The 14894-nt window shown below is 45.3% G+C and overlaps 1 protein-coding gene across 1 annotated transcript in view; it reads left to right on the top strand.

Annotated features, from left to right (window-relative positions):
* dst (dystonin) overlaps positions 1-14894 on the top strand; it is a 187918-nt gene that overhangs the window by 134580 nt on the left and 38444 nt on the right. The window contains exons 50-59 of the mRNA XM_038974616.1: positions 223-431; positions 839-1156; positions 1753-1919; positions 2110-2266; positions 3339-3465; positions 4640-4875; positions 5150-5279; positions 5712-5911; positions 6160-6661; positions 6877-8345. Of these exons, the coding sequence (XP_038830544.1) occupies positions 223-431; positions 839-1156; positions 1753-1919; positions 2110-2266; positions 3339-3465; positions 4640-4875; positions 5150-5279; positions 5712-5911; positions 6160-6661; positions 6877-8345 (3515 nt within the window). The remainder of the gene's footprint in view (positions 1-222; positions 432-838; positions 1157-1752; positions 1920-2109; positions 2267-3338; positions 3466-4639; positions 4876-5149; positions 5280-5711; positions 5912-6159; positions 6662-6876; positions 8346-14894) is intronic.

The raw sequence follows: 14894 nt of genomic DNA, 5'->3' as shown, positions 1-14894 counted from the left end.
TGCTATTGGCCGACTCTCAAGTATTCTTTGTATGTGCTGTATATTTATGATACAGTAATCTCTTCCATGTGAATGACCTTAGCTGGAAGGTCTTACAGAGAGAACAGTGAAACCCCTGACTTGAGTTGCTCATAATTCAAGAATTGTTATTCCAAAGTGGTATGAACGTTTACCAGTGCTAAGCATTGACCCAAAACCATTGCCTTTTGACTCTGCTCTTAGATGATATTGTGGAGAGGTATGACAACCTGTCTAAGTCAGTGAGTGATCGTAATGAGAAGCTTCAGATCACCCTGACCCGCTCCCTGAGTGTCCAGGATGGCCTGGATGAGATGATGAGATGGATGGAGGGAGTAGAGGAGAGTGTGAAGGAGAAAGGACAAGTCCCTCTGGATTCAGCAGCCATTGGAGATGTGCTCAGCAAAGAGGCAGTATGTACTGTAAACATTAACTTTGTAGAACTGTTTTCTGCCAGTCAAATAGACACAACATCATTATCACCATAGCTTCACCTTAATGTAACTGGTCATTTTTGCTCAACAGTTGATTCTGGATTTGTATCTACCACAGGCGGCTGGTTGCACCTTAATTGGGGAGGAATGGCTCATAGTAACGGTTGAAATGAATGGAATGGTATCGACACATCAAACATAAATAAAGGCCTTGTGTTGGATACCATTCCAATCACTTCATTCAAGTCATTATGCGCTATCCTCCCCTCAAAAGCCTCCTGTGGTCTCTACATTGTCTTCTACAGATGATGAAACCTGAACTATAAAAAACTTTTAAAGCGTTAGAATGGCTCTAAAATCTAATTCATCCATTGTTTCTCTTCCAGGCTCTGGAGCAGGATATTTCCAGTCGCCAGAGCAGCATCTCTGCCATGAAGGCCAAGGTTAAGAAGTTTGTGGAGACAGCTGACCCCGCTGCAGCGGCTCTGCTGCAGTCCAAAATGGACGCCCTGTCTCAGCGCTTCTCTGACGCCTGTGACAAGCACAAACACAAGCAGGGCCAGCTGGAGCAGCTGAAAGACAAGGTGGAGGAGTTTGAGAAGACAACGGAGAAGGTGCAGCAGTTTGTGCTCAAGCGCTCTCAGGTCCTCTCTGAAACAGACGGACCAGGGAAAAACGTCAACGAGCTCTCGCAGCTCATGCAGGTAGCTAGTCATCAAATATGTTTCATCCTTTGAACATGTTTTCAGCAGAGCGTATTTTCTAAAAGGATATATGTTCATTTAAAGTGGCAATCAGCAGTTGAAAAAAATAACAAAGTGGACTCCAAGACCCAGTTTCGGTAAAAAACTGAGGGATGGGGCTGGAGAAATGCAACCACTCTATTTTATTTTATTGAACCTTCATTTTACTAGGCAAGTTAAATAAAGGCTAAATAAAAGTCAGATGCAGTGCCTTAGACCGCTGTACCACTCGGGAGCCCATAGACAGAGCTATGGATGCAAAAACTACCCATCCATGATATCACAATGATAGTTTTAACCATGTTTGGAGGCTATATAGTGTTTGTTTACATTTACTTTGTTTACAGTATAACAAGCTGATATTTTGGGTTCTGATGTGGTACGACAGTTGAATTAAGCTCATGAGGCATTTCTAAGTTATATTCTTCAAGAATTACTTGGTACATATCATTAAGTCCAAAAATGGATGTAACAACTGCAGATTGCCCCTTTAATGGCACACGTTCAACCACGCATTGCTCAATAATGATCTTCTAACTATTTGAATGTTTCTGTAGGATACTAACACTGAGTTGGCTGAACATGCCAAGGATGTGGAAATGCTGCAGATGCTGTCAAAGGAACTGGCCAATATGGGTCCAGAGGGAAGCAAGGCCCAGATTCAGCGCAAGATGGACAAGCTCTCCAACACCTTCAATGCCTTCAAAAACACTGTGAAGGAGAAGTAAGTGAAGATGACGGTTGCAGAGCTAACTGCTGGTCCTCATGTGTAGGTTACTGTGGGGATACTTCTCATTTGACAAAGGATACACATGATTGTTTTCTCTTGCCTGTTGATAGTCTTGTTTTGGCATGTTTGATATGTCTCTGTAATGTGATGTGACTGTGGTTGTCTTCTCCCTTCTCTGACACAGAGAGGAGGAGGTGTCTTCCTGCCAGGACCAGCTGGGAGACTTCAGGGCTGCAGCCGGAGCTCTCAGGACGTGGCTGGAGGAGACGACAGAGAAAGTCCCTGTGGTTCAGCCAACCAGCAGTGAACAGAGTCTAGCAAAGGACCTGAAGAGAGTCAATGTAAGTCAGCAGACAGACTAGTCTTGTATTAGCTAGGCTCCCTCACTTACAGTATTTACATCATGGAAATGGTATGTTCTACCCAATGATGTATACAAACCCTGGATTGCTGAAGCCGTGTATTGGCCATTGAGATGCTTTGAAGCCACCATATTGGGACTCCCCATTAGGAGCAGGAATTCTAAAATGTCAATTAAATGTTTCAAGGACAAAATTCATTGTATTTAAACATTGTTTTGTTGTAGTGGGGACAGTAACATTAGTAATCTCAAAATATTACTTTAAGGAAAATGGTTTCATATCATTTGTATTTATTTTTATGTTTAGCTCACATAATATAATTTAAAAGTATTCATTAAGGTGTCTGTAATAGAATAAACGTGTCAAAAACAAATGTAGACATTAATAAATGCATTTCTATAGCTTCCTAAATATTTTCTACAATGTGAGGTGAATGTAAAACTTGTTCTTCAAATGGCCTTGATAGAAAAGTTTAAATAACTTATGTTCTCACGTCTCAAGTCACAGGCTTGGCACTAAATGTGTTTTATAATGGAGTAAGAGAAGTGCGGTGCAATATATTACTATTTTGTCCTCCCTATCTTCACAGTAGTTTCCATGCCAAAGTAATACACGGATGTGAAGTGTTTTACGTAGGAGTCGTCAGGGAGTCAAACACTAAATAACTGTGACTCCCTGCCAGAAAAAACGTCCAATCTGATATGAACTGGTACAGTGTGTCACTGAAAAAACTATTAAAGGCAAGAAGAGGGTAACGAACAATAAGAAAATATGTCAAACGTGAAAGATTAAAACACAAATCCCTCGATGCTTAATAACACATTGGCATATTGAATAATTTGTGCCACGAGAAAAAGCACAGACTAAAATGAAATACATTTTAGTCTCGATGATGCAACGCTCCAAATATCCTTTGTTTGGCCCTGCCTCTCACAATAAACACTCAAGACATAATCATTCAGTGTTCTCTCAATGCAGGTATGGAAATTGCAGCCCTATTCTGGATGGCGTTGTGTAAACTATGTTATTGGTTTGATTGATCTCTTCTCAGGCTCTAATGGAGGAATGGACAACCAAAGGCTCTGCTGTCCAAGATATAAATAGCAAAGGATCTGCACTATGTAGCCTCATCAGTGTTCTCACATCTCCAGCCAAGACCAAGATGTCACATAAGTCAGGTACGCTCAAAATGTTTGACTCCCTCGGAGCAGTTTGGGTAGTATTCAATAATGAGAAAACAATGAAACGGAGAGATTCATTGTTGATTGCAACACATTTTGCTACACTGTACAGATGTAGGATCTTAATTTGATCACTCTGTTCCTGGAGAACTTTCCTGCAATACTGTATTTTAGGTTTAAATGGGCTTCTGAAGTTTGTAATTCCCACTTTGAAATTTCAGACTTGATTTTGCCTTACAAAAAGATGTATCAGCCCCTACAAACATTTCCATTAATTATAATCCACAGAGTAATTCACATTTTCTGCAGGATTGTTTTCCTCTGTAGCAAACTGGCTTCTTCTTTGGGGTTTTAGGCTAGGTGTCTGTATAAGCACTTTGTGACATCTGCTGATGTAAAAAGGGCTTGATAAATACATTTGATTTGATGAATGGGTCAAATTAAGATCCTACATCTGTACGCTACAAAATGTGATCCTGATATAAATGTAATCACACTGATCATACAGTACAGTGATCTTTTCCATGTATTAAACACCCCAATAGAGTTTAGTTTTCTATTGACATTTGTACTTAACAAATAAGATCTTTTGTTTTTTATTGTTTTGCAACCAGCTGTTACTAACAGTGGTGGCCCCGGAAACCATGCCTACCTAACCAATAAAGGTAATTTTTCTCTACCAGTGTATCATGTTAGGAATGTATAAATACAGTGTTCCAGACCTGAACATTATCATAACAACGTATCAACTCATCATCACAAAGGTACATTTAATGGCTTGTTAGGTTGAAATGATCTGTTTGAGGTCTTGGCTTGATCTAAAGGACGTTTAGAAATCCTCCACAAAGCTGGGAAGGATACTGTACTTATCCTTGGTTCTCCCTACTGGAAATGTCACGTTTTTAATGATCTTTTTGCATTTCAGTGTTTTAAGAACACGAGTTCAATACGTTTTCTATATACCTCCAATGATATAAAAGTCATTTCAAACCATCTGTATTTAGATCCCACTGCAAAACGATATAACACAATACATTCACCAACACATTTTTGATGTGTATACATTTCCAGTAGGTCTGTAACTACTTACAGCAGTGCCTTGTCCAAGTTATTGTTGTTATGAAAGGTAACCTGTCTAGTGTCTAACACTCTAACCTCTAACCACACACAGAGCTGATGGTGGTACAGCAAAACATGTCGTATATCAACGAGGGCCACAAGAGTCTGGGAGAAGTGCTGAAGGGCCGGGCTACAGAGCTGTCTGTCCTGGTGCAGGAGGTGACAGAGGCCCAGAAGGAGACAGACACCATGATAACATGGCTGCAGGATATGAAGAAGACAGCAGCATCCTGGAACTCTGCGTCCACAGAGAAAGACACCATGAAAACACAACTGGAGCAACAGAAGGTAGATTCAACCAAGGCCTGATCTGCATAGAAACGTTCTACAGTGTACTACTTGTTGTCATTACGTTTTATTACAGTAGGAATTTAATCCATCCATCCAGTGGTATCATATAAAATACCACATTTTATTCATGATATGCAAAATGCTCTGTGGGAAGCCAATGTTTCAGGCAGGCGCCTCCTGTCTCTAGTCTTTGCATCTCAGCGTGCCTGAGGAGCCAATGGGTCAAATATATGATGGTTTTAGTCAAGCGATATATCTCTCTTTTTCTCAGGCCTTTGAGGAAGACATGAAACAAAAGCGCGAGCAGCTCCAGAAGCTGAGAGAGAAGCTTCTCCATCTGATTGAAAAACACCCAGACTCTCCTGAAGCAGCAAAATGGAAGCAGATGCTGTCACAGATAGGTATGCAGCAGAGGAGGCTGGTGGGGGGAGCTATAGGAGGATGGGCTCATTGTAATGGCTGGAATGGAATTATGGAACGGCGTCAAACATGTGGTTTCCATATGTTTGATGTGTTTGATATTGTTCCATTTATTCCTTTCCAGCCATTACAATGAGCCTGTCCTCCTATAGCTCCTCCTACCAGCCTCCTCTGGTATGCAGTATGCACCATCCCATCTATCTGTTTCCATATGGTTAATATCTACTGCATCAATGCAGAGCGCTTTACCTAGTGTCAGTCCAGTCCACACATCCGCTCCCCCTTGTCAGTATACCTGGCCTCGCCCTCACCTACAGACTTGGCACACTTCTACAGTTAAACCCTAATCTGTAGGGGCTGTGCAAAGTTCAAGTTGCAGGGGTGTTTTGTGCTGACCAATGTTTGTTTTTCAGATGCTGCCTGGGCGGATGTGAGCGGGTCGGTGGAGGACAGGAAGCAGCGTCTGGAGGAGTCCAACAGGAACCTGGACGTGTTCCAGACCACTGAGCCGCAGCTCCGCCAGTGGCTCTCAGAGAAGGATATGATGCTCAGTGTCCTGGGGCCCCTCTCCATGGACCCCAACATGCTCAACACACAGAAGCAGCAAGTCCAGGTACTTCACTATGGGGCATATTAGTTACCTTTGAAATTATAACCACCACGTACAGTTCAATGTCAATGTCCCTTACTTCAGACGTAAGCTAATGTTAAAGATTTTTAGTCTGCTGACCAAATGTTAAGGTGTGCCAGAATTAATCAAAATCTATTAAGATTGAAAAGGTTTAACCATTTTGCACATTATGTTCATTATTAAACACCAGCATTGCTCTTTATTAATGTCATATTGACTTTTCCTTCTAGATCCTCCTGAACGAGTTTGACAGCCGTAAGCCACAGTTTGACCAGCTTCACGAGGCTGCTGCTGCTATCCTGAGCACATCAGGCAAGCAGGACCCCTCCTCTGGTGGGAAGGTGGTGAAGGATCAACTGGCCGCCGTCACCCAGAAATGGCAGGGCCTGACTGGGCAGCTGGGCCAGAGAGCCGGCCTCATCGACCAGGCCGTGGGGAAGTCGAGCCAGTTCCAGGATCTGCTGATGAGCCTGAGCCAGAGCGCCGCCTCACTGGAGACCCGGCTCAACAGCCAGCAGGCCCTTAGCAGTCAGCCTGATGTGGTGAAGAAGCAGCTAGAGGAGGCTAACAACATCTCTGGCCAGCTGAGGGAGGAGAGGAAGAGGCTAAAAGAGGCTGAGACCCTCTGCTCTGAGCTTTCTGCCCTGGTCACGGAGGACTACCTGAAAGCAGGCCTAGACAGGCAGCTGGAGGGGGTCAACAAGCCTTTCAAACAGTTGGAGGACAAAGCAGGTTGGGCTTTGATTTAATTTGCCTTAATTTGTTTATATGATATGTTCTTTCTCTTTAATGAGAAGCTTTAGGCTATAAAGCTGTGGTTTAATGTCTGAAAATATGACTGCCATTGAAGGAATTTCATGATGAGGGAGGCATTGCCACTCTGAATTATAAATGTATGCTTTGTTCCTCTGCCTCTATATCACATTAATGTACATGCTCTTCTTTAGGGAAGCGGATCCAGCAACTGAACTCCGCCTTCGCAAGCTCCCAGCAGTTCCACCAGACCTCCAAAGACTTCCAGGGGTGGATGAACGAGAAGCTCCAGGAGCAGTCTAAATCCCAGGCCATCTCGGCCCAGGTGGAGACCCTCCGGCAGAGCCTGAAAGAACAGAGTGCCCTGCAGAAGGCCCTCAGTGAACACGAGGAACCGTACAGCACCATCGTCAGGGAGGGAGAGACCCTCCTCCAGAACACTGACGGGGCAGAGAAGGTGGCGATGCAGGGCCAGCTGGCTACACTGCGTTCCAACTGGGACGATGTGAAGAAGAGCTCGGCTGAGCGCCAGGATAAGCTCCAGGGGGCGCTGCAGAGGGTCCAGAAGTATCACGAGCACGCTGAGAAGCTCCAGTCCTGGGTCCAGGAGTGTGAAGCCAGGGAGGGCAGCGTCAGGCTCAGCGTGGACCCAGCGGAGGTGGAGAGCTCCATCTCCCAGCTGAAGGCCATCCAGAAGGACGTCGATAAACACAGAGGCCTGGTGGAGCAGCTGAACACTGCAGCCGACAGCCTCCTGGAGGTGGCCAACGCAGACACAGAGGCCGTCAGGGAGGAGAAGGCGGCCATCGGGCAGAGCGTGGACCGGGTCACGGAGGGGGTCCAGAACAAGAGAGAGTCTCTGGAGAAGATCTCACAGAGGCTGAAAGAGTTCAACGACACCCACAATGAGGCCAAGGGCCAGCTGGCAGGGGCTAAGAAGCAGCTAGATGCCCACACATCACTGGGGGTCCAGGCCTACAGCAACAAGAACCTGACCAACATGAAGGCCCAGCAGAAGAGCCTGGATGGAGTCAACACCCAGGTTGAGCACCTGAAGAGCCTTGCCCAGGGCCTGGTGGCTGATGTCCCCGAGGCAGACGGGGTGACCGACCTCCTACTGCAGGCCGACAGCCTGGAGAAAGAGCACGGCTCCCTCAGCAAGGATGTAGGGGAGACCTGCTCCACCTTGGAGGGCAAGCTGCAGGGCATCGGGCAGTTCCAGACCAACATCCGCGAGATGTTCACCCGCTTCGCAGACCTAGATGACGAGCTTGACAGCATGGCTTCTGTGGGCCGCGACCTGATCACACTTAAGGAGCAGCAGGGCAGCATCAAGGGCTTTGTGGAGAAACTGCAGGAGCTGATGGCCGACACGGCTCGAGGAGGGGACAGCTGTAAGAAGATGCTGGAGACTGAGGCCTCCCCAGACCTGCTGGGGCTGAAGAGAGACCTGGATGCTCTGAGTAAGCAGTGTGGCAAGCTGATAGACAGAGCTAAAGGGAGAGGGGAAGAGGTGGGGAGCACACTCACCCGTCTGGTTGAGCTTTACTCCAAGCTACAGCAGTTCACCAACAAACTGGGCGGGGCTGAGGTCAAGGAGGAAGGTCAAGGGTCACTTGGCATGGAGACTGATGTCATCAACCAACAGCTGGAAGCTTTCAAGGTAAGATGCCAAGTAAATGTAATTCCTAGGCATTTACTGTATTATCAGTCTTGGTTGCCAACACATGGTGAATCCTCTTGGTTTTTAATGATGGAAAAGAATGTCCATGAATTTTCCATTTCATGTCTCACACATTGGCTACATTATAGTATCATGTTATTACAGCACATGCTATATTATTGTACTCTAGCGGGATCACTTTCACCAGCCCCACCACTCAATCGGATGACATAACCCTGCCAGAGAGATATCATCCTTACATACAGCACTGCCCTAAAGTAACCATTAATAACACATATCATTATGTAGTGTCTGACAGCCTCTTGTAACACCTGGAGTAAAATAGGTACCACATTAAATCCAAGTACTTTAAAAGCAGGTAATCAGTAATGACACAATACATCAATAAACAAAGTGCATTAGAAAACCATTACACCATTTGACCATTTCAAGGCTCGCACAAAATGTGGATCTAGCATTCGTCTGTCGATCGTTTCAGCATGCTGTGTTTTAGGGACCACCCACTGATGACATTTTTCACTCTATTCAACATGTAACGTTGGCGCACACTTCCTAAGTACTATCGGCCAGCAAACGCTATTGGTGTGTCTGAACCCTCCCTTAGACCCACTATGCCTCTGTTGTCCTCTCTGGAAATCCACGTGACTTTCTTCATGCAATAAGTTATTTTGGGGATGTTGCATTAACCCATTAAGCAGATGCTCTTATCCAGAGCGACTTACAATAGTGAGCGCATACATTTTCATACTGGTCCCCCGTGGGAATCAAACCAACAACCCTGGCATTGCAAGTGCCATGCTCTACTGACTGAGCCACACGGGACCAGTGGTATTGGAAGTTAAATAGCAGGGGCTCTCTAGGTCTCTGCTGGGTCTGGTGGCCTTGTGCGTGACCCTCCGTCTGTGGATCCCTCAGTATGTCGCTGAGCATCTGGTCCAGACAAAAGAGCTCTGACTGGCCCAGCAGCCATTGTGGTGGGTGGGTGGGTGACGAGCGACCCAGGGGCCAGCTCGGGACCAGTGGGATGTTGTATGTTGCAGCGGCTCAGGGTAACTGACTCTTACTCCCCTCTCCCTTTCCTTCTCCTCCCCTTTAAGAATGGCCTGGTCAGTGGTCACTCACTCGTTGGCATGAAAGAGGGAACAAGTGCTTTGTCTCATTATATAGCCCTACCTGCTAATTGACTGGTGTTTGAGCATCTGTTTCTCCTCCTATGTGTTTGAAAGAAGCGGACATGGAGTCTTAAATTCTGTCTGTGGATGTGTTTAGATGGTGTGTATGACTTTTCTGTATCTACTTTCCTGAACTTTCCCCATGTTGAATTTAACACTACACAGGACATTACTTTTCTGTATCTACTTTCCTGAACTTTCCCCATGTTGAATTTAACACTACACAGGACATTACTTTTCTGTATCTACTTCCCTGAACTTTCCCCTTGTTGAATTTAACACTACACAGGACATTACTTTTCTGGCTGTGGAACATCTTGACATTTCGCTACACTCGCATTAACATCTGCTAACCATGTGTATGTGACCAATAAAATTTGATTTGATTTGATTACCGTATATTATACCACTGCTGTTAACATCAACAATATCCAGTAGGGTTGTCTGGGTTCTACGGAGATGGAAAGGGAGCCAGAACAGTAGCCAGAAACTATATTCCTGCAGTGCAAACTTCATTCCCGTACACATACAGACCTCCACAGACTCCTTCTCCAACGAACACATGAACCACTACGAGGAGATTGTACTCATTCAACACGGTTGTTTTTGTATTTACAGTTTTTCTCTCCTCAGTCAAGTTTCTCTTCGATTTACACCATGTAGCTTGGATGTATAAAAACAAGAATTTACAGTAGGCTCTGTATGAAATTAAACAACAATTATTTTATAAAACACATTATTTTAATACGAGAGATGAGAGGGAATGTAAATAAAACACCAACAACAGCATCATTGTGTCATAATATTATATTTTGTTGAAATATCAGTGATGAGTAAAACAGGGATACTCATTACCAAGACTTATAGCTGGATAGAAAGCGCTCTAAAAGCCTGTAAATGCTGTGAGAGTTGGAGAGGGATTAAGCTATATTCAGATTGGGACAATTTTAATGGTTGTTCATGGGCTGAACGTGTCATAGCAAAACATTGTATTACATGTTTCATAGTACAGCATTACACACATCTATCTATGGGCCTAAGGAATTCATTTAATGTTGTACATTCACAAACATCAGCCTTTAGATAAATACCTTAAAATGTCATATCAAATTATAGGTCTAGTAGACCTGTAATTAATGGTCTGAATGGTAGCTGGAATTTAAATAATGTACATTTGTGCTAGTTAAGAGGGTTTGATGGGTGACCATGAACCATTCCATAACATGAAATAGTACCAGCTGTTGCTGAGCAACGTGTTCCATGCTGGTTGTTCTCACCCTCTCACCCTTTCATTGTCCTCTCTCTGTCTCGTTGGGTAGGCCTGCACACAGACACGTCAGCTGCTAGCGGAAAATCAACGTTGTACTCATTCATGCCACTAGCTAGTCTCTCTGAGAAAAAAGTTCCCTGGGAATAAGGAATCACAAAGATCCCTAGTTAATTCCATTACAGCACAAGGTATTTCTTAATTGGTGTCTTAAAACCGGTTTGAAGCTCGGAAACCTGTGGACACAGACTAGACCGAGACCAGAACAGAATTTGATGTCTGCCATGTGAATAGGGGTTTCATGTAGTCTATAATAATCCTGCTATGTGTATTTGTAGATCTGGTACTTGGTGTATTGTGGGGTTTCATTGGCAGCTGTTGTGAATGAAATAAACATAAAACGGTAGCAATACTGTCAGTGAACTGATTTTAGGTCAGGGCTCCCGAGTCCATGGTTTCACTCTTATGGTTGTTGTTCAGGAGATCTGGAAGGTTTGCTGAGGACGATCTGGTGTATGTAGGCCTTCGTGATACTTAGTGTGAGCTCAGCTCAGCTGACAAAACCTGCTGGGGGTTGGGGAGGTGGGAGACGTGTGAGGGCGTCTTTTTACTGCTTCTACTCAGACATAACATCAGTGTCTCCTGTGAACCTAAAAGGAATGTCAACTTCCTGAATCATAGCTATTCCTCTCACTGAAGGTGACGAGGGGAAAAGGGCCGTTGGGGAGACCTCATCCTGTAGCCTAGCTTACTCACTTACCCCAGCCATGATACACTCTCCCCAAGGTGGAACGTGAAATGTCCCAGAAGGATCTGAGTTGATTAGCTACACATTGTTTTTCTGGGACGACAAGGCATTTTTTATGGTGACACATTGCATTTTTCTGTTGTGTGTTGCGATTGTGATTCACCTAAGACATTGGAGAGATTAATTTATTCCTGTGTTTTTTAGTTACTCTTATACACAAGCAAAATAAGCTTTTGAATTTGTCTCATTAAATGATTTGTCTAGTCCTTGATAATGGTTTTCGTCTCATTCACACCCGTTGTTGTGACTGATGAGCAGCTCTGTTGAAAGAGATATTTTAGCATATAATGTCTCAAAGAAATGTGGCCCTTCTGCAACCTTTGGTCTGAAAAGCCTGTTCTTGTGAATATAGTAAGAGTTCTGTGTAAGTGCTCTCTATATGTTTCGAGGGATATATGCAAGTCATTTGGATTGGTTGATGTCTATCCAATGTTGGTTGGAATGGGCATTTTCTTGTAGAGAAGTCGCTGTCATAGTATACATTTAAAAAAAAATCTTATTATGACCCATTTGTCATAAATCTCATTCTTAGATCAATATCCCAGTTTACTAAAATCCCATTGGATATGACAAACCAGTGAGTGTGGGCATGGAGAACTGAAACAGCGTTGGTCCCTGGAAAGAGGAAAGGCAAAGAGAGGAACACTCTCTTAATTCAATGTCTTGATTATGTCAAAAGTATGTGGGATTCAGCTGCTGAATATCCTTTCTCTAAACCCCACAGATCTCTTTAACCGCTTATTTATCTTTAGCAGCCTTCCGTTCCCCCGTTTTCTCCTCTCAACCACGGAGAGGGCTGGTGGTGGAAGGAGTTAGGATGGTTCCATGCCTCTCTGTCTGTTATCAGCCTTCTGTGCTGCACACAGTTCAATAAACACAAAATGAATTCCTCTCATTATCTCTTTCTCTCATTCCTCCTTTCTTCTCTCACCCGAACCGGGTCACTCGCCATAAAAAAGCCACACCATGACATGGACTTGGCAGAGCTGTGGGTGTTAAATTACCTGGGACCTGTGCCTCCCTCAGCATTCCAGAGTAATTAAGAATATCTGCAGGGTCCACAGCAACCATCCACAGGAAAACAACAGAGAGAGAACAGAGAAAAAAATAAAAACATTGAGATCTATTTCAGCCCTGCGGTGATGTCACCAGTGATGTCACCAAAGTGGGAGCTGCAGCTGCCTGCTGGTCTCGTGTTTTATTTTTTTCTTCCTTAGGAGATAGAGAGAGATGGTGCCAGGACACAGAAGATGACTAAGAAGTTAAGTCATATGGACCTTGGAGCCAGAAGGGGAGAATTCAAAGGAAAAAAAGGGTCAAGTGTCTGACCAATCAACATGTGCCGGAGCAGCCCTCAGTGGCAGATGTTGCCTGAATAATGAGAGAGCGGGGGCGGGGCCTGCAGCCTCTACCAGGAGGGTGTCTGTCTGTCATTGTAGGGCGAACCACCAGAGATGCAGGGCACCGGCTCTCCTCTCAGATCGCCCTTTGTTTTCATAGAGCCCTGTGGATTTATATCAGGATATGCCACTTTGCACTGAAGCTCTCCCTCAGCCTACATGGATACCAGAGATATTTGAGGGAGAAAAGGAACACTTTTAAGGGATGTTTATAGTGGAGCAAAGGACGGACTGGCAAAGAACAATTATGATGTTTTGACAATGGGGAGAACAGCACCAAGTAGGGAATTCTTTGAGGACAGGTGACTCAATGGACAGACTGGTTCTGGGTTGTTCCAGATACCGATTGCACAGCCTGTGCACATTCTGACTGAGGGTGATATGTGTCTCTAGTGTTATTGAGGTCCATTCTGACTGAGGGTGATATGTGTCTCTAGTGTTATTGAGGTCCATTCTGACTGAGGGTGATATGTGTCTCTAGTGTTATTGAGGTCCATTCTGACTGAGGGTGATATGTGTCTCTAGTGTTATTGAGGTCCATTCTGACTGAAGGTGATATGTGTCTCTAGTGTTATTGAGGTCCATTCTGACTGAGGGTGATATGTATCTGTAGTGTTATTGAGGTCCATTCTGACTAAGGGTGATATGTGTCTCTAGTGTTATTGAGGTCCATTATTTTAGCTGTTTGAATTATTATGATTGGGAGGTCTGTGTTAGGTCTGTGTGTATAGAATATGTACTTTCATTATTTTTGGGGAGCTTGTTGCTTTTGCAGCAAATATTTGCAATGAAACCACATACCTCAGACCACATTAGTACATTTTGAGTATTATTTTATTATCTTTGAGTCAGTGCAGTTGGATTTAAGATGGGGAAACCTCTTAGCAGACCAGACTGCCTCCGCCAGAACCCCTCCTGTGTGGGCAAAGGGGAGGAGGAGGACCTAAACATCGATGACTGCTACGTTCCCCAGAGATCCATCTACGACACTGTCCGCCTCAACGAGCAGATTGACTGTGGCTCCAAGGGCAGCCTGGCTACCAGGCACTTCAGTGGTACCCCACCCTACACACAGCGCATCCTGGACAAGGGCAGCCTGGCTACCAGGCACTTCAGTGGTACCCCACCCTACACACAGCGCATCCTGGACAAGGGCAGCCTGTGTGGCAACGGAGTCCTCACCTCCTCCAGCGCATTTGATCTCCGCAGCCGCGAGGTATCCAGGATGGAGTGTGCCGTCTTTGATGGGCTGAAACTCAACGGTGACGTCATCAGGGGAGCGGGGACGGTGCTCTCTAAGCCTCATCTGGGGCAGGGAGGGGAGAAGAAGAAGGAGCACCCGCACCACCGGTGCTCCTGGAAGACATTCGCCTCCACTAACGAAGGGGAGTACGCCAGTCGCGGTGGCACCCTGTGTTCAGACGGAGTGGATCGGTTGAGCCATGGTCTGGCCCGGGGCAGGAGGGGACGTAGTGTCACCAACTCCCTGACTTCAGAGGAGGACTCGGGCCTGTGCAGCCCCACCGCAGAGAGGGAGCGCCAATCTAACCGGGCCTCCAGGAAACCAGGCACCAGGAGCCTCTCCTCCTCTGAAGCCATGCACATGTCTGGGGAGCTGAAGCCAGGCCGCTCCCTCAGCTCAGGGCAAGAGGAGTTCCCCTTCTCCCCTGTCAGGGACAACATACCCAGGACACTGTACCACCCAGGACAGAGAAACTACCCTGTACGGGAGTCCCAGGAGGGGAATGACACCTGTGTGACAGACCTGAGTGAAACAGATTTGACCATCACTAATGGAGAATACAGGGACTCCACAGACAGGCGCTCCTCAAGATCAAACAGTAGGGACTCGACTGGCAGGAGACGGTCCTCGAGGTCAGC

Source organism: Salvelinus namaycush, chromosome 35 (assembly GCF_016432855.1).
Source record: "Salvelinus namaycush isolate Seneca chromosome 35, SaNama_1.0, whole genome shotgun sequence".
NCBI lineage: Eukaryota > Metazoa > Chordata > Actinopteri > Salmoniformes > Salmonidae > Salvelinus > Salvelinus namaycush.
The sequence above is the reverse complement of the archived record's forward strand: the minus strand, read 5'-3'. Positions and strand labels throughout refer to the sequence as shown.